At 48.6% G+C, this 23,535-nt stretch overlaps 1 protein-coding gene across 3 annotated transcripts; it reads right to left on the bottom strand.

Annotated features, from left to right (window-relative positions):
- Positions 1–4,973: 4,973 nt before the first annotated feature.
- On the bottom strand, positions 4,974–23,225 carry LOC136619182 (zinc finger protein ZFP2-like). 3 transcript variants are annotated; one of them, XM_066594382.1, is made up of 4 exons: positions 23,095–23,220; positions 17,475–17,634; positions 6,893–6,970; positions 4,974–6,679 (listed from the first exon to the last, which is right to left on the bottom strand). In XM_066594382.1, exons 2-4 carry the CDS (start codon positions 17,539–17,541, stop codon positions 5,103–5,105), a joined length of 1,722 nt encoding a protein of 573 aa, XP_066450479.1. In that variant the 5' UTR covers positions 17,542–17,634; positions 23,095–23,220; the 3' UTR covers positions 4,974–5,102. The 3 variants fall into 3 exon arrangements, with proteins under 3 accessions (XP_066450479.1, XP_066450481.1, XP_066450480.1); XM_066594384.1 differs by lacking the exon at positions 17,475–17,634 and adding an exon at positions 17,869–17,916 and having other exon boundaries at positions 23,095–23,214; XM_066594383.1 differs by lacking the exon at positions 17,475–17,634 and having other exon boundaries at positions 23,095–23,225.
- Positions 23,226–23,535: the final 310 nt, after the last annotated feature.

The following is a 23,535-nucleotide window of genomic DNA, read 5'->3' as shown; positions in this document are numbered from 1 at the left end:
AATCACCACAACTCTCATCATTTACAGATCTGGATGGATGAACACAGAACCTGCACACATCTTAAAAAGGAGGAAAAATATGTTTATCAAATGGAAAGAGGGGGGAATATCTAAAGAAGAATATAATGCGGTCTGCAGAAACTGTAGGGCAAGGGTCAGAAAAGCTAAAACTAATATTGTATTGAGGCTTGTAAGAGAGGCCAAACGCAAAAAAAAAGGATTTGGGGGGGGGGGGGGGGGTCAAAAGAAAAGTCTGAGATGCTATTGGATGTTTACAAGATGAAAATGGTGAATTGGTTAAAAATGATGTTCAGAAGGCCGAACTTTTAAATTCCTATTTTGTATCCTGTGTCTCTCAGAAAGTAGATGGAACATCAGCTGATCTTCCCTGTGCTACTGGAAAATAAGAGAATGCAGGCTATCTGTAAGCAGAGAGATGGTGAGGGAACACTTAGCTAACTTACATGAATATAAGTCCCCAGTGTATCGACTGTGGATGTGGAACCACTGTGTCAACCTACTGGGAAGGTGATGATCCAGACAGCGGACCCCAGTATGGAATATAAGATACCGGATGTATGAACCCTGTACACAGATGGAAACTAGGAAAAGTATCTTGCCCTGAACTAATAAGCAAGAACGGGAAAACCCTGCCTATAGGCGGCGCACTCGTCCAGATAAGGACGACCCCACGATCTTCTTCTAGGCGCTGACTGACTCTGATGGGACAGAACAACTCTAAAACAAACGATAGAATAATACCGGGGCATACAGGAACAAAAGGAGGTACAAACTGACAAGGATAAACAGAGAAGCAGACTCAGGAGGATAACAGACAGCTGGATACATGAACAGAGGACAGAGAACACGAGCAGAAAGAGAGGGAGCAGGGAAACTGCCAGAGCAGCGGCTAAACAGAGAGCTATGGACATGAATCACACAAGACCACTACAGCACTGACTGAAAGGTCCAGGACAGATATACAGGGCGCTGATTAGAAAAGATGCATCAGCTGAGCAGATGGCCCAGAAGCAATTAACCCTAGGAGTGCTGGAAGAGAATAAATGTAAGTTCAGTGAACAGGGAAAGCAGGACGACGCACTCACCTGCCAGACACAAAAGCAGACGATTGTGTCTGAACAGTGCACCTAACACCCAGGTTCAGAACATGAGTCAACAATGTGATGCAGCAGCCAAAAAGGCAAACACAATTCTGGGATGTATTAGGAGAAGCATAGAGTCTAGATCACGTGAGGTCATTATCACCTCTACTCTTCCTTATTCAGACCTCATCTGGAATACTGGGTCCAGTTCTGGGCACCCCACTTTAAAAAAGACATCGACAAACTGGAGCAAGTTCAGAGAAGAGTTACCAAGATGGTGAGCGGTCTGCAAATCATGTCCTATGAGGAACGGTTAAAGGATCTGGGAATGTTTAGCAGAAGAGAAGGCTGAGAGGAGACTTAATAGCGGTCTACAAATATCTGAAGGGCTGTCACAGTGCAGAGGGATCAGCCCTATTCTCATCTGCACAAGGAAAGACTAGAAGCAATGGGATGAAACCGAAAGGGAGGAGACACAGATTAGATATTAGACAGTGAGGGTGATCAATGAGTGGAACAGATTACCACGGGAGGTGGGGAGTTCTCCTTCAATGAAAGTGGTCAAACAAAGGCTGGACAGCCATCTGCCTGGGATGATTTAGTGATCCTGCACTGAGCAGGGGGTTGGACCCGATGACCCTGGAGGTCCCTTCTAACTCTACTCTTCTATGATATCTGCCTGAGATGTAACTGCATGCCAAGTTTTGCAGCAAAATGACTACTTCTAGGGGTGGGTTGTTTTTAATTTTTACAAAGAGTGTATATTTTTTGGGACACTGTATTTTACGCAACTACATCTATAGGCTAGTTTCAAATGTGGGGAATGCAGGAGTATTCCTCGGCCTGCATACGTCTCGGCTGGAAATTAACCCATAGTTGGCCCAGAATGGGACATCTGGCCATAATGCGGGTGCAGATATGCGCCTTTATGGGGAGCTGAACTGCAGCTGTCTCTTTAAGCCCTTAGCATTCTCGGGCATACATGTATGCCCTCCAGCTTCAGGTAAGTGTATTGGGAAGGGGGGTGGGGGCAACGGGAGCCGATCCAGCTCCATATGTGGCGGGTGCCATCTGTCTTTGACAGCTGACACCCAACTGCAATCAGTGCTGAAGCTTTAAATGCCCTGTCAATTCTGATAATGGTATTTAAATTCCCCAATCAGAGCTGTGAATGTAGCCCAACACTGAAAAATACAACTCATCACACGAAAAACTACCCTCAGGCCCTCAGACAGCGACGGGCAGGAGTAACCAAAGAGAAAAATAAAAGGGGGCCACATTCTTAAAGAGGTTTTGTCATTAAAAATTAAATTAAAACATTCTATACTCCCCTATTCCTCCACAGGCAGACTCCTTGCAGCATCTTCTTCAGTCCCCAGGTCACCTCACCTCCAGTCGCCGGCATTCCTTGCATTCTTCCTCCTGCAGGTCAGTGAAGGTCACGTCCCTGTGACACAGCATTCACCGGCTAGGAAGGAATGCTGATGTATGGCAGAGACAGCAGTGGTGTACAGTCTCTGCAATAGCTCAGCACTCCGTGCCGGGCTGTGACCTAGCGTACATTGCCGGGCAGGTAGAAGACTGCCTGTGAATGTAAGCTTCCTTACAGGAATCAGCCAGCTGGAGAGAGGTGACCCGGGGGGACTGCAGGAGACAGGACAAGATCAGTGAGGAGAAGATGCGGTAAGTAGACTGATGGCGAAGGAAGAGGTGAGAATAGAATTTTTTTTAAGGGGTTAAAACACGTCAAACTAGACACAAAAATACCTCACATTGTAAGGCATAGCCCTGGGGTGTCTGAGGAAGGGGCAGTGGTGCCATCTATCCAGCAGCACAGAGTATTTCAGGAGTGGAACGAGCTGATCATGTGGGACATCACAGACTGCGGCTCACATAGTGAATAGGACCGCAGCAGCGCAGAGGAGTTTTCGGATAGAAGTATGCTGATCTTGCAGGTCACAGACTGAGAGTCACGCTGGAGGCTGCAGGATCCCAGCAGCACAGAGGATGTCAGGAGATATACAGGACTGTGCAAGAGTTTAGGCAGGTGTGGAAAAATGCTGCACAGTAAGAATGCTTCCAGAAACAGAAGGGTTAATTTAACAAATGCAAAGTGACTATGTGTGTGTGACTAGTCGGCTGACTGGCCTTGTCTCTACATTGTAGGGGTGGCCCTTTTGTCACAATACGTCCATGAAGACGACTTCTGGCCGGACTTCTCCGTACAGTGGATGGATGGACCTGGGCCCCACTGGTTGCTGACACATCTGAGTTGATGGCACTGCTGGACGTCTTCCACATTCACAGTAAAGTAAGCCTGAGATGTCTTTCATCTACTGCACTGTTTCTTCGGCCATCTGCTTTCTCTACGGTTCTCAACCTTGCCCGTTTTTTGGTACTTCAACAGTCCGCTGTGAAATCTTTGCCTTGGAGAGACCTTGCTGACGCAGTATAACTACCCTGTGTCTTGTTGCTGCGCTCAGTCTTGCCACAGTGTGTGACCTGTGACATGAAACTGTCTTCCACAACCTCACCTTTATAGTTTGGTTGTTCCTCACCCAGTTTTAAGCCTCCTACACATTTTCCTGTTTCAGTTATTGACTGTGTTTCAATCCACATATGAAAGTGATGATCATTATTAGCCATTTGGTATAAATGGTTACTAGAGATGAGCGAACGTGCTCGGCCCCGCCCCTTTTTCGCCCGAATACCGCGATTTTCGAGTACTTCCGTACTCGGGCGAAAAAATTCGGGGGTCGCCGTGGCGGTGCGGGGGGTTGCAGCGGGGAGTGGGGGGGAGAGGGAGAGAGAGAGGGCTCCCCCCTGTTACCCCCCACGCCGCCACGCCTCTCCCCACCCCCGGCGCACCCGAGTACTTTTCACCCGAGTAGTGAAGTACTCGAAAATTGCGGTATTCGGGCGAAAAAGGGGCGGGGCCGAGCACGTTCGCTCATCTCTAATGGTTACTCATACACCTGACTATAATCCTACAGAATCCATGACTGTGTGCGAGTCTTCCTAGAAGAACTGATGCTGTTGTGAAGGGGAAGGGCAGGTCCACCAAGTACTGATGGGATTATATTTCTCTTCATTCACTTTGCATTTGACACTTCTACATCTGAAGGCTTTCTTACTTTGCAGTACTTCTTCTACACTTGCTTAGTACTGTCTGCTAATCTTGAAGAGGGTCACCAAGGCAGAGTTACCTAGTGGAAGGAGCACAGAATAATTCAGGAGAGTGTGCCAGTCTTGCGGTAGGTGGTACCCCGACTACTGGTGGTGACGTCACATGTGACGGGGCCAAGTCATGATTATGGGGTTATAACTCCACCTTCCGCTTCTGTATGGTTACATAGAGGTATTACAGTGAAACCAAGCAATGGGGTGGGTGGGATGTGCTGCTGTCTCTGTGTTCCTGCGCTCCGGCCACCGACACATGTTGAAAAATCTGATCAACTGCCAATCCTGAGTAAGCAAAGCTATAAGGGTGCTATGAAAATTCAGCTTTAGGCCTCCTGCCCACGTCCGGGTCGGATTCCACCCGCGAAATCTCGCAGAAGAATCAGACCGGGCGCCCCCCAGAGACCCTATAGTCAGTTGCCCAGATGCGCTGTGAGAGTGACGGCACGCACGCGCAGTGCAGCCGATTTCCGCTCGTGAGCAGGGGAGAATCATTCTACACAGCAGGTCTATGGACGGACATTGCTGCGGAAATCGAGTCAGGGGTCCGACTGTGATTTCTGCAGCAATAATCTGTCCGTGGGCATTCGGCCTTCTCTGTGGGTGAGATCCCCCGATGCAATGACGTATAGCTCCAGTATGGGCAGCGGGGTCCGGCGCCATGTTTCGGCTCACGTACAGCACAACGAAGGAGCTGAATCTATTTATTAAAAATAAATAATGAAGGTTTCTGACAAATATTATAAACATGCAGTATAGAAACTGTAAAATACGCGTTAGCTACATGGCTGCCATCCTAACTACCTCTTGTATGGCCGGCTACTCCACTTTTATTGTCCTTGGCCTTAACGGAGCGGCGCTGACTCGTGCGCCCATGTCGTGGGTCTTCTCGTGCACCTTCAGATGATACTTGATGCTGTAGCTCCTGGGACAATGGATACATTTATAGGGTCTCTCCCCCGTGTGAACGCGATTGTGAATCTTGAGGGTATAGGCCTTGGTGAAGCTCTTGTCGCACACTTCGCACTTGTAGGGCCTGGCACCGCTGTGGTTTCTGCGGTGCTCTACGTAAGAGGAGCAGTCGCTGAACGCCCTGTCGCACTCGTCACACTTGTAAGGTCGCTCGCCTGTGTGAGTACGCTTGTGTACCGTCAGGTGGGACTTCTCCCGAAAACTCTTGTTGCAGATAGTGCACAGGTATGGCTTGGCGCCAGAGTGTACCCGCAGGTGCCGCACCATGGAAGAATAGTCGCTGAAGCTTTTGGTGCACTCGGTGCACTTGTACGGCCGCTCTCCCGTGTGGGTCCGGCGGTGGACACGGAGGTGGGAGATGACACTGAAGCTCTTCGGACACTCCATGCACTGATAGGGTCTCTCTCCACTGTGGATTCTCTTGTGGACCGTGAGAAGGTTGTTCTTGGAGAAGGACTTGTGACATTCCTCGCATTGATAGGGTTTCTCACCCGTGTGGATCCTCAGGTGGACTTTGAGAGTGTAGGACTTGCCGAAGCTCTTCTCACAAATATGACACTTGTGGAGCCTCTCGGGAGGTGCAGCAGGCTTGGCTCTCCTGAAGCGTCCGGCTTCGTGAGCCCACTCCTCGTGCGTGGTCTTGTGGATCTTCAGCCGGATGTTCTGAGAGAAGCACTTGTCGCACTTGGGACACTGGTAGGGCTTCTCTCCCGTGTGAATTCTCCGATGAACTTTAAGGTTGTAGGATTTGCTGAAGCCCTTCTTGCACAGGTCGCACATGTGCAGCTTCTTGGGGGGAGGATTAGAGAGACAGCCGGTAGTGTCTTGCTGAAGGAGACGTCTCACCTCCTTCAACCTTCGGTCTAGCCGGTTGTGTTGGACCCTCAGGTGCTTTCTCAGGGTAACTTTATCTGAGAACCCTTTGCCACAATCAGAGCACTTGTATGGGTTCTCCTCGGTGTGTAGCCGGCGGTGAGACTTCAGATAGTCTGAGCGGGAGAAGCCCTTACCGCAGTCTCGGCATATATATGGCTTCTCCCCAGTGTGAACCCGAGAATGTATCCGAAGACGATAGCGGCTGGGGAAGGTTTTCTTGCAGATGTTACAGGGAAAAGCAGAGTCTGGTTGTTGCTGCTGACGATAGCGGTCCAGCAGCACGGACGCCGACTTTCGCTTCATGAAGATCTTGTTCTGGGATGAGGTGCTAACCAACGAGGGAACGGTCAACCAGTCAACATCGTATTCTTCCTTTTTGACCGGTTTGAGACGGTCGATCACCCCCAGGTAGGGCGTTCCTCTTCTTCTCCTTCTCTTCTTGTTACAGGAAATTTCAGGGATAGGGGCTGGAGGAGAAGCAGACTCCTCCTTTATGATGACTGTAGTGATGGAGGCCATATCCAGATCTTCAGGGTCTGATGTGGGATCTGCAAGAAGAGACAGAAGTGAGGACCGGCGAGTGTTTGTTACAATGTATCAGTCTAGACACTGCATTGGGAGCTAAACATAAAACACAGCAGCAGCATGGATCTGCTGTCCTTGCCTACACCGACACCCTGCAACATACGGGCACAGCACAATTCCAGCATTGTCAGAATGCTAACGATTGTCAAACATCGTCACGGGGTGGCCCCTCTTACCACGCTCCTGCTTCATGAGTGTTGGGGACCGGCTTGTGCCTCGGATCAACGAGACGTCACATGACGGTGCGGGAAAACCTGGAATGAGGAACAGTCATATCAATCACCAGTAATACAATTGTTAAACAGCATGGATGCAAGTACTTGGATGAAAATGGAGTAATTAACCAGAGCCAGCATGGGTTTGTAACAAACAAGTCATGCCAGACTAATCTAATTTCCTTCTATGATAGTATCACTGACTGGGTTGATCAGGGAAATGCGGTGGATATAGTATATCTTGACCTTAGTAAAGCATTTGACAAAGTATCTCATACTATACTGACCAAATCTGGGATTGACAAGGCAACTGTTAGATGGATTCACAACTGGCTGAGTGATCGTACTCAAAGAGTGGTCATAAATGGCTGCACATCCAAGTGGAAGAATGTATCAAGTGGGGACCACAAGACTTTGTCCTAGGCCCAGGGTTGGTCAACATTGTTATAAATGATCTGGAGGAGGGAATTGATGGGAAACTGATCAAATTTGCTGATGACACAAAGCAAGGAGGGATAGCTAACACTAGGGAAGAGAGAGAGGATTCAAAAAGATTTAGAAAAGCTTGCACAGTGGGTAGGGACTAACAGAATGGAATTTAATAAAGACGAGCGAGCATACTCAATAAGGCAATTTACTCAAGAGAGCATCGCCCTTTTTGAGTAACTGCTGGCTCGTCACTGACGATTCTGGGGGGGGGGGGGGAGCGGATGATTGCGGAGGGGATCGGGAGGGAGAGAGAGATATCTCTCTCACTCTCCCCCCCCCCCCGAATCTTCAGGGACGAGATAGCAGTTACTCGAAAAAGGCGATGCTCTCTTGAGTAAATCGCCTTACCGAGCATGCTCACTCATCTCTAGTATTTAACAATGAGAAATGCAAAGTCCTACATCTGGGCAAGGAAAATGAAGAAAACACATACAGAATGGGAGGAATTGGGCTAAGCAGCAGCACATGTGAAGAAGACTTGGGTATACTAATAGGTCATAGACTGAACATGAGCCAACAATGTGATGCAGCAGCCAAAAAGGCAAACACAATTCTGGGATGTAATAAGAGAAGCATAGAGTCTAGATCACGTGAGGTCATTATCCCACTCTACTCCTCCTTAGTCAGACCTCATCTGGAATACTGGGTCCAGTTCTGGGCATGCCACTTTAAAACAGACATAGACAAACTGAAGCAAGTTCAGAGAAGAGTTACCAAGATGGTGAGCGGTATGCAAATCATGTCTTATGAGGAACGGTTAAAGGGGTTGTCCCGCGATAGCAAGTGGGGTTATATACTACTGTATGGCCATATTAATGCACTTTGTAATATACATCGTGCATTAATTATGAGCCATACAGAAGTTATTCACTTACCTGTTCCGTTGCTAGCGTCCTCGTCTCCATGGTGCCGTCTAATTTCAGCGTCTAATCGCCCGATTAGACGAGCTTGCGCAGAAGGGTCTTCTGCCTTCGGCTCGGCAGCAGCGGCATTCTGGCTCCGCCCCCTTGTACGCGTCATCGCGTAGCTCCGCCCCAAGACGTGTGCCGATTCCAGCCTCCTGATTGGCTGGAATCGGCACGTGTGACGGGGTGGAGCTACGCGATGACGCGTACAAGGGGGCGGAGCCAGAATGCCGCTGCTGCCGAGCCGAGCCGAAGGCAGAAGACCCTTCTGCGCAAGCTCGTCTAATCGGGCGATTAGACGCTGAAATTAGACGGCACCATGGAGACGAGGACGCTAGCAACGGAACAGGTAAGTGAATAACTTCTGTATGGCTCATAATTAATGCACGATGTATATTACAAAGTGCATTAATATGGCCATACAGAAGTACTTAACCCCACTTGATTTCGCGAGACAACCCCTTTAAAGGATCTGGGAATGTTTAGCAGAAGAGAAGGCTGAGAGGAGACTTAATAGCTGTATACAATTATCTGAAGGGCTGTCACACTGCAGAGGGATCAGCCCTATTCTCATCTGCACAAGGCAAGACTAGAAGCAATGGGATGAAACTGAAAGAGAGGAGACACAGATTAGATATTAGACAGTGAGGGGGATCAATGAGTGGAACAGGTTACCACGGGAGGTGGGGAGTTCTCCTTAAATGGAAATGTTCAAACAAAGGCTGGACAAATATCTGTCTGGGATGATTTAGTAAATCCTGCACTGAGCAGGGGGTCGGACCTGATGATCCCGGAGGTCCCTTCCAACTCTACCGGTCTATGATTCTAAGTAATATGGGAGTCATTCCATGTCAAGTGGTCTAAAACAAGAAAAAATCCCGACCTTCATATCTCAGATTATAAAAAAAAGTCAGCTGAAATTTCTTTTTTACTGATACTATGTGAAGGAGATTTTTTTTCCCTCTATTAGCTCAGTAAGTGTTCATTTTGCACTGCCACCTACGGTGCGGTTATAAGTTCTGTCTAAGTATGGCATTTTTTATGCACGCAGTGACGCAGCCTGTTTTGCACCTTTTTTCATAGTCTCATTGCTAAAGCCATAACTGTTTAATTTTTCCGTTGACAGCCATATGTTTTTTTTGTGTTTTTTTTGCGGGACAAAGTGTATTTTTTTTAATGGCATCATTTAATGGATTACATTTTTTACAAAAGTTATACAACACAGTGCATGTACCCAAAAATGATGCCATTAAAGATGTCTTTTATTACCACGGGTATGTAATACACAAACTTTGAACAAAATCTGATCTATGAAGGTGGGGAGCATTAGACCACTGGACATGGAATCACTCATGAGTCATCAGTAGTACTAGTAATACGAGTCAGCGGTAATACTAGTAATACGAGTCAGCGGTAATACTAGTAATACGAGTCAGCGGTAATACTAGTAATACGAGTCAGCGGTAATACTAGTAATACGAGTCAGCGGTAATACGAGTCATCAGTAATACTAGTAATACGAGTCATCAGTAATGCTAGTAATACGAGTCAGCGGTAATACGAGTCAGCTGTAATACTAGTAATACGAGTCATCGGTAATACTAGTAATACAAGTCATCAGTAATACTAGTAATACGAGTCAGCGGTAATACTAGTAATACGAGTCAGCGGTAATACGAGTCATCAGTAATACTAGTAATATGAGTCATCAGTAATACGAGTCAGCGGTAATACTAGTAATACGAGTCAGCGGTAATAGAAGTCAGTGGTAATACTAGTAATACGAGTCATCGGTAATACGAGTCATCGGTAATACTAGTAATATGAGTCATCAGTAATACTAGTAATACGAGTCAGCGGTAATACTAGTAATATGAGTCATCAGTAATACTAGTAATACGAGTCAGCGGTAATACTAGTAATACGAGTCAGCGGTAATACTAGTAATACGAGTCAGCGGTAATACTAGTAATATGAGTCATCGGTAATACTAGTAATACGAGTCATCGGTAATACTAGTAATACGAGTCAGCGGTAATACGAGTCATCAGTAATACTAGTAATACGAGTCATCAGTAATGCTAGTAATACGAGTCAGTGGTAATACTAGTAATACGAGTCATCGGTAATACGAGTCAGCTGTAATACTAGTAATACGAGTCATCGGTAATACTAGTAATACAAGTCATCGGTAATACTAGTAATACGAGTCAGCGGTAATACTAGTAATACGAGTCAGCGGTAATACGAGTCATCAGTAATACTAGTAATATGAGTCATCAGCAATACTAGTAATACGAGTCAGCGGTAATACTAGTAATATGAGTCATCAGTAATACTAGTAATACGAGTCAGCGGTAATACTAGTAATACGAGTCAGCGGTAATACTAGTAATACGAGTCAGCGGTAATACTAGTAATACGAGTCATCGGTAATACTAGTAATACGAGTCATCGGTAATACTAGTAATACGAGTCAGCGGTAATACGAGTCATCAGTAATACTAGTAATACGAGTCATCAGTAATGCTAGTAATACGAGTCAGTGGTAATACTAGTAATACGAGTCATCGGTAATACGAGTCAGCTGTAATACTAGTAATACGAGTCATCGGTAATACTAGTAATACAAGTCATCAGTAATACTAGTAATACGAGTCAGCGGTAATACTAGTAATACGAGTCAGCGGTAATACGAGTCATCAGTAATACTAGTAATATGAGTCATCAGCAATACTAGTAATACGAGTCAGCGGTAATACTAGTAATACGAGTCAGCGGTAATAGAAGTCAGTGGTAATACTAGTAATACGAGTCATCGGTAATACGAGTCAGCGGTAATACTAGTAATACGAGTCAGCGGTAATACTAGTAATACGAGTCAGCGGTAATACTAGTAATACGAGTCAGCGGTAATACGAGTCACCGGTAATACAAGTAATACGAGTCACCGGTAATACAAGTAATACGAGTCACCGGTAATACAAGTAATACGAGTCACTGGTAATACGAGTCACCGGTAATACGAGTAATACGAGTCACTGGTAATACGAGTCAGCGGTAATACGAGTAATACGAGTCACTGGTAATACAAGTAATACGAGTCACCGGTAATACAAGTAATACGAGTCAGCGGTAATACGAGTAATACGAGTCACTGGTAATACGAGTCAGCGGTAATACGAGTAATACAAGTCACTGATAATATGAGTCAGCGGTAATACGAATAATATGAGTCAGCAGTAATACGAATAATACGAGTCAGCAGTAATACAAGTCAGCGGTAATACGAATAATAAGAGTTATAGCACTCTCACACAGGTTTACAGCGTTTAGCGGGCGTTTGTAATGCCCACTAGAAACATAGTACTGGACCTCCATTCATTTCAATGGGGCTTCTCAGATAAGTGTTTTAGTGAAACGTTTCTAACGCTGTATGTTCTATTTTCAGGCGTTCAGCTCAGTTTTGTCGCACCACATCCCCCACCGCAATGATGGGGTGCGTTAAAAACGCTGTCATAAACATGGTTCTAAAACCCTGTAAAATGCAGCGTTTGTACAAGCGCCTGTGTGAGAATAATGGCCTTAGCGGTTAGACAAGTGATACGAGTCAGGATAATGGATTTACCAATAATACTAGTAAAACTTACCAATAATATACCAGTCATCCGTAATACAAGGTAACATAGTAGGTTATGCAGAAGGGAGACAATGGCCATCCAGTTCAGCCTGTTTCCACCCCCCTTGTTGATCCAGAGGAAGGCAAAAAACCCCAATTAAGCCAATTTAGCCCATTTGGGGGAAAAAAATCCATCCCAACTCCATAATGGCAATCAGAATAATCCTGGATCAACGTTTTGATAGTTCCTCCCTGACTCTAAGACCCGGATCAATAGCCCCGCTGATCACCTAGTGTCTATATCCTGTAATACCATACCGCTCTAGAAAAAGTCCCCTCAAACTCCTCTATGGATTTTACAATCACCACGTCCTCAGGCAGAGAGTTCCACAGTCTCACTGCTCTTACAGTAAAGAACCCTTTTCTGTGTTGGTGATGAAACCTGCTTTCCTCTAGACGTAGCGGATGCCCTCTTGTTACCGTCGCAGTCCTGGGTATAAACAGATCATGGCAGAGATCCTTGTATTGTGTGTTTGTTTTATTCCCCTGCATCTCATGTGACATTTCTTTTTCCTTCGTGAATACACTTGAGAAAAAACTATTTAACAGATTTGCGTCCCCCCCCCCCCCCCCCATCGTCTTCTATGGCTTCTCCTGCATTATTTTTTAAAGGGCCAGTGCTCTTGTTATGTAGTTGAAGAATAGTTTCGGGTTGTTTTTGCTCTCGTTGGCGATCAGTCTCTCTGCCGCCTCCTTAGCAGTTTTTATCTTTTCCTTTACATATTATGTTTTTTTCCCTGTATGATTTTAGTGCTTCTTCGCTGCCTTCCTGTTTTAGTGTTATTGCCGAGGCAGAAGAGTTCTTTTATTAGGAATAGGAATGTCACCGAAACGACCAATAAATCTAAAATATAACTTTTAATAATTTCGATTAAAAAATGGCGCATCCACGTCTGTTTTCTTTTGAATGACCAAGGCCACCCACTAGTTAAGCAATGGTTGAAACTATTTTAACAAACTCTATAGAGTAGATTTATTGGTCCTTTCGGTGACGTTCCTTCTTGTTTTAGTAGTTTAAATGCTCTTTTTTCCGTTTATTGCCCCCCCTCACCGTCTTGTCGAGCCACATTGATTTCCTTTTACTTGTAGTTCTTCTTTTAAAGGGAATGAACTGCTCACATGAGGTAATTAGGATCCTTTTAAACTTCCCCCATTTGTTGTCTGTACCGCAATTAATGTTACCGATAGTAGTTCTAAGCTGATCAAATTTTGCTTTACCAAAGTTTAGTTTATTTGTCACTCCCTGATGAGGCTTCCTATTAAATGACAGCTGGAAATTAATTAATTGTGGTGACTATTTCCCAAGTGTCCCTCCCCCTGCACCCCTGTGATTCGGTCCTGTTTGTTTGTTAGTACTAAGTCCAGAGTGTCCCTCCCCCTGCACCCCTGTGATTCGGTCCTGTTTGTTAGTTAGTACTAAGTCCAGAGTGGCCCTCCCTCTAGTTGGCTCCCGCACAAGTTGGGTAAGGTAGTTATCGTTAGTCGTTCTCAAGAACTTATTCCCCTTGTGAGATTCGCAGGTTTCATTTTCCCATGTTATATCTGGATAATTAAAATCCCCCATGATAATTACTTTGTTGCAGTTTGCCTTAATAATAAGTTTTCAGTTTCTTCTTTTATTTTTGGTGGCCTATAGAAAGCCCATTGGGGTTTTGTTATTTTTCCCTCCCTGTATTTCTTCCCACAGAGACTCCATGTGTTCATGTTCATCTCATACACCTATATCGTAGCCTCGGCATTAAGTGCGATTTAACATTCAGACATACCCCTCCCACTTTCTGGTTGCCATGTTCTTTTCTGAAGAGATTGGAACCCTGTAAATTCACTGCCCAATCGCACTTATCATCAAGCCATGTTTCCGTTATTCCTACTATGTCGTAATTTTCTTCAAACATTCTCGCTTTAAGCTCACCCATTTTACTGATCAAACTTCTTGCATTCTTATGCTACTTATAGTCCTATTAGCTGTTCTATCAGTTCTAACTGTACTAACTCTACTCAGGTGTTTTACTCAAAACGTAACCCTTACTTCAGCAGGTAACTTGTGTAGGACCGTACTGCTTTTTTTTTTGGAGTATAGCACGGTTCCATCTGTGTGGCCACCTGAATAGCCAAAACACAAGGATTTGGGCTACAGCCAACCAGCATGAAATCTACAAACAGTCACGGCAGCCTGTAAAGGTGCGCATCTTCATGCCGCCACAAAATCAGCTTAATCTTCGTCAATGACACGATCAACACTGACCGTTACCGGACAACATTCGCAGACGTCGTGACCCGGCTGGATGAGGGGGAGCTGCAGAATGGTTACTTCTAGCACGACTTGTCAAACATTCACCCAGGACATTCCTTCTTTCTTCGGGGACAGGATAATCTCAAAGGGTCTGTGGCCCCTGAGATCACCGGACCTTACACCGGGAGCCTTTTTCCTGCGCGGCCACTTAAAAGGGTCAAGTGTTCGACACTAACATTACATGTGAAATTTCCGCCATTGATGTGGGCATGTCGCAGTGCACTTTTGACAATCTGGAGCACCAAGTTCAGAAGCGCCTAAGAGGTCAGCGGTGGCCCCTCTCAACAACTCTGAGCTCAGCAAGAACCAAAAAGGTAGACGCCAGTATTCACTCTTGTGAGACGATATGGTTCCGAACACAAATATTGTCAAATTACTTGGTTACACTTCAAGAGAAACAGTCTGTACAAATAATACGAGTCACCAGTAATATCATAGTAATACCAGTCACCAGTAACACAAGTAATATGATTCACCAGTAATACAAGTAATATGAGTCACCAGTAATATCTGCAATATCATACAGTAGTAATACCAGTCACAGTAACACAAGTAATATGATTCACCAGTAATACAAGTAATATGATTCACCAGTAATACAAGTAATATGAGTCACCAGTAATATCTGCAATACCATAGTAATACCAGTCACCAGTAATACAAGTAATATGATTCACCAGTAATATCAGCAATACCATAGTAATACTGGTCACCAGTAATATGATTCACCAGTAATACAAGTAATATGATTCACCAGCAATGTCATAGCAATACCACTCACCAGTAACACAAGTAATATGATTCACCAGTAATACAAGTAATATGAGTCACCAGTAATATCTGCAATATCATACAGTAGTAATACCAGTCACAGTAACACAAGTAATATGATTCAACAGTAATATCAGCAATACCATAGTAATACCAGTCACCAGTAACACAAGTAATATGAGTCACCAGTAATATCTGCAATACCATAGTAATACCAGTCACCAGTAATACAAGTAATATGATTCACCAGTAATATCAGCAATACCATAGTAATACTGGTCACCAGTAATATGATTCACCAGTAATACAAGTAATATGATTCACCAGCAATGTCATAGCAATACCACTCACCAGTAACACAAGTAATATGATTCACCAGTAATACAAGTAATATGAGTCACCAGTAATATCTGCAATATCATACAGTAGTAATACCAGTCACAGTAACACAAGTAATATGATTCAACAGTAATATCAGCAATACCATAGTAATACCAGTCACCAGTAACACAAGTAATATGAGTCACCAGTAATATCTGCAATACCATAGTAATACCAGTCACCAGTAATACAAGTAATATGATTCACCAGTAATATCAGCAATACCATAGTAATACTGGTCACCAGTAATATGATTCACCAGTAATACAAGTAATATGATTCACCAGCAATGTCATAGCAATACCACTCACCAGTAACACAAGTAATATGATTCACCAGTAATACAAGTAATATGAGTCACCAGTAATATCTGCAATACCATAGTAATACCAGTCACCAGTAATACAAGTAATATGATTCACCAGTAATATCAGCAATACCATAGTAATACTGGTCACCAGTAATATGATTCACCAGTAATACAAGTAATATGATTCACCAGCAATGTCATAGCAATACCAGTCACCAGTAACACAAGTAATATGATTCACCAATTATACAAGTAATATGATTCACCAGTAATATCAGCAATACCATAGTAATACCAGTCACCAATTATACAAGTAATATGATTCACCAGTAATATCAGCAATACCATAGTAATACCAGTCACCAGTAATACAAGTAATATGATTCACCAGTAATATCAGCAATACCATAGTAATACCGGTCACCAGTAATATGATTCACCAGTAATACAAGTAATATGATTCACCAGTAATATCAGCAGTACCATAGTAATACCAGTCACAAGTAATATGAGTCACCAGTAATACCCATCACCACTAATACGAGTCACCAGGTTTATCTGCAATATCATAGTAATACCAGTCACAGTAACACAGGTAATATGAGCTACGAGTGACATCAGCCACCAGTAATATCAATCACCGATAATACAAGTAATATGATTCACCAGTAATACCCCATTACCATGAATGACAAGAGATCCAGGAGGGGCAGAGCTTATTGCTGTTTACAATATACCATTATTGACCAATCTAAGACCAGGAGATGAGATATGATGAAAGGGATTGGAGTTGTAAGCATATGGCTGCTGGTTTAGGACCTGTGATGATGTCCTCTAGGGTGTTTGATAGATAATAGAGAGCTCTGCTACACGCATGTCTCTCACACACAGCTATGCTACGCACACGAGAGATACACAAGAATCTGCTGCACGCGTGTCACACTCACACAGATCTGCTGCACACGCGTCACACACACACACACAGATCTGCTGCACACGCATCTCACTCACACACTCACAGATCTGCTGTACAAGCGTCACACACACATGGCTCTGCTGCACACGTGTCACACACATGGCTCTGTTGCATGCATCTCTCTCATACACACACACACACACACAGATCTGCTGCACACGCATCTCACACACACTCACAGATCTGCTGTACATGCGTCACACACACATGGCTCTGCTGCACACGTGTCACACACACATGGCTCTGCTGCACACGTGTCACACACACATGGCTCTGTTGCACGCATCTCTCTCATACACACACACACAGATCTGCTGAACACGTGTCACTCACACACACACACACACACACTCCCACACAGGTGACTGATCACGTGACGGTTACATCATCACAGGTCCTGTAAGCACATGGCTGCTTGGCTCTGCAGGTTTTTAATAAACTGAAGGACCTGTGATGATGTCACGGTCATGTGATGGAACTCAGGGCCCAGGTGACTGATCACATGACAGTGACATCATCACAGGTCCTGTGAGCACACAGATGCTGTCAGGCTCTGCATGTGTTATGCTTTAGGACCTGTGATGACATCACAGTCATGTGATTAGGGGCGGAGCATGTAACACACTCACTCACGGACAAGTGGCCGTTAGTACTTTGATAAGATGACAGCTTCTATTGTCACTATTTTCCCTAATTTCAGGCTCATAGAGTAACCTTGTGGCGACTTCTGCCCCCATACCTGGCACGCAGCTCTCTTTCTGCCCGGTGCCCCCCAGCGATGACACTGTCTCATAGTTCTCCTTCATCACACTCCAGTACAGGTCCTTCTGCCAGTCCTGCAGCCACTGCCACTCCCCTTCCGTGAAGTACACCGCCACGTCCTCAAATGTGATTGGATCCTGAGGATGGGGGAGGGGCAGTTAGTGACTGAGGCGAGACAGGACATGACGCATCTCGTACCATACAGAACAGATCACTCCTCATCTTCACTTATCACCCTCCTTACATCACATCTCCAGTCACATCCAGAGCTGCAGAACCTCATATCTCACCGCTGCCCCCTACTGGATCACTGTCTGTACAAAGATGTGCTCGGATGCACTGCATTGTGGGAAATGTAGTGTCAAACTTACCGTGTTAGAGGCTTCTTCTCGGTCCATGACTCCCTGATATCAGGGACCCTATAGGAAAGCAAGACACAATAACACTGGCTGAGGACGGCAGCCATGGTGGATGAGGAGGGCAGCCGCGTCTACAGGATGAGGAGGGCAGCCGCGTCTACAGGATGAGGAGGGCAGCCATGGTGGAAGAGGAGGGCAGCCGCGTCTACAGGATGAGGAGGGCAGCCGCGTCCACAGGATGAGGAGGGCAGCCGCGTCCACAGGATGAGGAGGGCAGCCGCGTCTACAGGATGAGGAGGGCAGCCGCGTCTACAGGATGAGGAGGGCAGCCGCGTCTACAGGATGAGGAGGGCAGCCGCGTCTACAGGATGAGGAGGGCAGCCGCGTCTACAGGATGAGGAGGGCAGCCGCGTCTACAGGATGAGGAGGGCAGCCGCGTCTACAGGATGAGGAGGGCAGCCGCGTCTACAGGATGAGGAGGGCAGCCATGGTGGAAGAGGAGGGCAGCCGTGTCTACAGGATGAGGAGGGCAGCCGTGTCTACAGGATGAGGAGGGCAGCCGTGTCTACAGGATGAGGAGGGCAGCCGTGTCTACAGGATGAGGAGGGCAGCCGTGTCTACAGGATGAGGAGGGCAGCCGTGTCTACAGGATGAGGAGGGCAGCCGTGTCTACAGGATGAGGAGGGCAGCCATGGTGGAAGAGGAGGGCAGCCGCGTCCACAGGATGAGGAGGGCAGCCGTGTCTACAGGATGAGGAGGGCAGCCGTGTCTACAGGATGAGGAGGGCAGCCGCGTCTACAGGATGAGGAGGGCAGCCGCGTCTACAGGATGAGGAGGGCAGCCGCGTCTACAGGATGAGGAGGGCAGCCGCGTCTACAGGATGAGGAGGGCAGCCGCGTCTACAGGATGAGGAGGGCAGCCATGGTGGAAGAGGAGGGCAGCCGTGTCTACAGGATGAGGAGGGCAGCCGTGTCTACAGGATGAGGAGGGCAGCCGTGTCTACAGGATGAGGAGGGCAGCCGTGTCTACAGGATGAGGAGGGCAGCCGTGTCTACAGGATGAGGAGGGCAGCCGTGTCTACAGGATGAGGAGGGCAGCCGTGTCTACAGGATGAGGAGGGCAGCCGTGTCTACAGGATGAGGAGGGCAGCCGTGTCTACAGGATGAGGAGGGCAGCCGTGTCTACAGGATGAGGAGGGCAGCCGTGTCTACAGGATGAGGAGGGCAGCCGTGTCTACAGGATGAGGACGGCAGCCGTGTCTACAGGATGAGGACGGCAGCCGTGTCTACAGGATGAGGAGGGCAGCCGTGTCTACAGGATGAGGAGGGCAGCCGTGTCTACAGGATGAGGACGGCAGCCGTGTCTACAGGATGAGGAGGGCAGCCGTGTCTACAGGATGAGGACGGCAGCCGCGTCTACAGGATGAGGACAGGTGTATGTAAAGGGGTTGTATCACCAGGAAAATCCAGAACATAATTATAGACATGTTACAATAGCGCCCCCTGATGTTTACATCCCCAGATATTCCAGAACTAAGGTTGGAATAGCACCACCTACTGTTTATAACTCCAGATATTCTAGAACTGATTCAAGAATAGCCCCCTCTGTGTTTAGATTCCAAGATAATCCAAGACGAAGCTTAGAATAGCGCCCCCTGCTGTTCATATCTCCAGATATTGCTGAACTAATGTTAGAATAGCGCCCCCTGCTGTTTATAGCCCCAGATATTCCAGGACTGAGGTTAGAACATTATTACATCTCCCACCTGCATACAGGCGCACATGCTCAGTACTGCCCCTCTCTCCCCTCTGCGGGGTACGCGCCGAGCGGCTGCAGAACATTCTGGAAGAGATGCCGCCATCAATAGCTGCGGACCCGGAGATACAGAAAAAGCTGAAAGTTATGGGCTGGATGTACTATACGACGTTTTGAGGAGAAGACGGGGGGGGGGGGGGGGGGGCACACACACGTGTACTAGACATGACGGGAGGGGGAGAGAAGTGTACTAGACATGACAGGAGGGGGGTGGGGGACGTGTACTAGACATGACAGGTGGGATGGGGGGGGCGACGTGTACAGGACATGACGCGGGGGGGGGGGGGACGGGACGTGTACTAGACATGAAAGGCGGGGTGGGGGGGGCGACGTGTAAGGGACATGACGGGGGCGGGGGACGTGTTCAAGACATGACAGGTAGGATGGTGGGTCAATGTGTACAAGACATGACGGGGAGGGGACGTGTACAAGACATGACGGGGGGGATGTATACAAGACATGACGGGGGGGATGTGTACTAGACATGACGGGTGGGAAGGGGGGGGGCGACGTGTACGGGACATGACGGGGTGGGGAGGGGGACGTGTACAAGACATGACGGGAGGGTGGGGGGGACGTGTACTAGACATGACGGTAAGGGGGGGGACATGTACTAGACATGATGGGAGGGGGGTGGTGGGGGGTGACATGTACGAGACATGACGGGAGGGGGGGACATGTACAAGACATGACGGGAGGGGGGGAATTTACGAGACATGACGGGAGGGGGGTGGGGGACGTGTACTAGACATGACAGGTGGGATGGGGGGCAACGTGTACGGGACATGACGGGGAGGGGACGTGCACAAGACATGACAGGGGGGATGGGTACTAGACATGATAGGTGGGATGGGGGGGCGGGACGTGTACTAGACATGAAAGGTGGGGTGGGGGGGCAACGTGTACGGGACATGACAGGTAGGATGGGGGGGTCAACGTGTACAAGACATGACGGGGAGGGGACGTGTTCAAGGCATGACGGGGGGGATGTGTACTAGACATGACAGGTGGGAAGGGGGGGCGAAGTGTACGGGACATGACGGGAGGGTGGGGGGGACGTGTACTAGACATGACGGTGACATGTACGGGACATGACAGGAGGGGGGGGACATGTACAAGACATGACGGGAGGGGGGGGAGTTTACAAGACATGACAGGAGGGAGGTGGCGACGTGTACGGTACATGACAGGAGGGGAGGGACGTGTACTAGACATCACGGGAGGGGGGTCGGGGGCGACGTGTACAGGACATGACGGGAGCGACGTGTAGAAGAGCTGACGGGGAAGTGGCGTCGTGTAGAAGAGATGACGGGGAAGTGGCGTCGTGTAGAAGAGATGACGGGGGAGGGGCGGCGTGTAGAAGAGATGACGGGGGAGGGGCGGCGTGTAGAAGAGATGACGGGGGAGGGGCGGCGTGTAGAAGAGATGACGGGGGAGGGGCGGCGTGTAGAAGAGATGACGGGGGAAGGGCGGCGTGTAGAAGAGATGACGGGGGAGGGGCGGCGTGTAGAAGAGATGACGGGGGAGGGGCGGCGTGTAGAAGAGATGACGGGGGAGGGGCGGCGTGTAGAAGCGATGACGGGGAGGGGCGGCATGTAGAAGCGATGACGGGGGAGGGGCGGCGTGTAGAAGCGATGACGGGGGAGGGGCGGCGTGTAGAAGCGATGACGGGGGAGGGGCGGCATGTAGAACAGATGACGGGGGAGGAGCGGCGTGTAGAACAGATGACGGGGGAGGGGCGACGTTTAGAACAGATGACGGGGGAGGGGCGACGTGTAGAACAGATGACTGGGGAGGGGCGACGTGTAGAACAGATGACGGGGGAGGGGCGACGTGTAGAACAGATGACGGGGGAGGGGCGACGTGTAGAACAGATGACGGGGAGGGGCGACGTGTAGAACAGATGACGGGGGAGGGGCGACGTGTAGAAGAGAAGATGGGGGAGAGGTTACCTGTAAAGGAGATGATGGGGGAGGGGCGACGTGAAAAGGAGATGGCGGGGGAGGGGCGACGTGTAGAAGAGATGACGAGGGAGGGGTGACGTGTAGAGATGACGGGGAAGGGGCGACGTGTAGAGATGACGGGGAAGGGGCGACGTGTAGAGATGACGGGGAAGGGGCGACGTGTAGAGGAGATGACGGGGGAGGGGCGACGTGTAGAAGAGATGACGGGGGAGGGGCGACGTGTAGAAGAGATGACGGGGGAGGGGCGACGTGTAGAAGAGATGACGGGGGAGGGGTGACGTGTAGAAGAGATGACGGGGGAGGGGTGACGTGTAGAAGAGATGACGGGGGAGGGGTGACGTGTAGAGGAGATGACGAGGGAGGGGTGACGTGTAGAGGAGATGACGGGGGAGGGGTGACGTGTAGAGATGACGGGGAAGGGGCGACGTGTAGAGGAGATGACGGGGAAGGGGCGACGTGTAGAGGAGATGACGGGGAAGGAGCGACGTGTAGAGGAGATGACGGGGAAGGAGCGACGTGTAGAGGAGATGACGGGGAAGGGGCGACGTGTAGAGGAGATGACGGGGGAGGGGCGACGTGTAGAAGAGATGACGGGGGAGGGGTGACGTGTAGAAGAGATGACAGGGGAGGGGTGACGTGTAGAAGAGATGACGGGGGAGGGGTGACGTGTAGAGGAGATGACGAGGGAGGGGTGACGTGTAGAGGAGATGACGAGGGAGGGGTGACGTGTAGAGGAGATGACGGGGAAGGAGCGACGTGTAGAGGAGATGACGGGGAAGGGGCGACGTGTAGAGGAGATGACGGGGGAGGGGCGACGTGTAGAAGAGATGACGGGGGAGGGGTGACGTGTAGAAGAGATGACAGGGGAGGGGTGACGTGTAGAGGAGATGACGAGGGAGGGGCGACGTGTAGAGGAGATGACGGGGGAGGGGTGACGTGTAGAGATGATGGGGGAGGGGTGACATGTAGAGATGACGGGGGAGGGGTGACGTGTAGAGGAGATGACGGGGGAGGGGTGACGTGTAGAGGAGATGACGGGGGAGGGGTGACGTGTAGAGATGATGGGGGAGGGGTGACATGTAGAGATGACGGGGGAGGGGTGACGTGTAGAGGAGATGACGGGGGAGGGGTGACATGTAGAGATGACGGGGGAGGGGTGACGTGTAGAGGAGATGACGGGGGAGGGGTGACATGTAGAGATGACGGGGGAGGGGTGACGTGTAGAGGAGATGACGAGGGAGGGGTGACGTGTAGAGGAGATGACGGGGGAGGGATGACGTGTAGAGGAGATGATGGGGGAGGGATGACGTGTAGAGGAGATGATGGGGGAGGGGTGACATGTAGAGATGACGGGGGAGGGGTGACATGTAGAGGAGATGACGGAGGTTGTAGTGATGTGCAGCACTTCAGGGATCCCGCTTCCTAAATACTACTAACATGTGACGTCATCTTCGCTCACCTCCGAGTGTTAGCTGCGGAGCAATGACGTCATGGCCCAGTAATGACAGAGGTGACGTCACCGGCGGATTCTGTGAGGATGAGCTCACCAGCTGTCCTCAGCGCGGACCTCCTGCCGGAAGTGACGTCATGGGTATAGAGAAGGGGGGTGCAAGTGCTCTGTGGGGCTACAACAACATGGCCGCCTCGAGTGTTCTCTTGTTTCAGAAACCTCGGACCACGTGACGATCGTACTGCGCTTGCGCTGCCAGAATGCTTGGCGCCTGCGCAGTCACCGTGCCGTGGTTCTGTTGTTCACAGGAGAAGCGGAGATAGGTGAGAGGCGGGGGCGGAGCCGAGACTACCGGCAGGTGACGGGCCGGTGCGTAATGGGGGGGACATATTCTAGTGCACTGCTGGCGGTGACCTGGAGGGGGCGCTTTGTGCTGTGGATGATGGAGCT

The sequence above is a fragment of the Eleutherodactylus coqui genome, chromosome 1, assembly GCF_035609145.1.
Source record: "Eleutherodactylus coqui strain aEleCoq1 chromosome 1, aEleCoq1.hap1, whole genome shotgun sequence".
NCBI lineage: Eukaryota > Metazoa > Chordata > Amphibia > Anura > Eleutherodactylidae > Eleutherodactylus > Eleutherodactylus coqui.
Note: the sequence above shows the minus strand (reverse complement) of the source record. Positions and strands in the feature narration are given on the sequence as shown.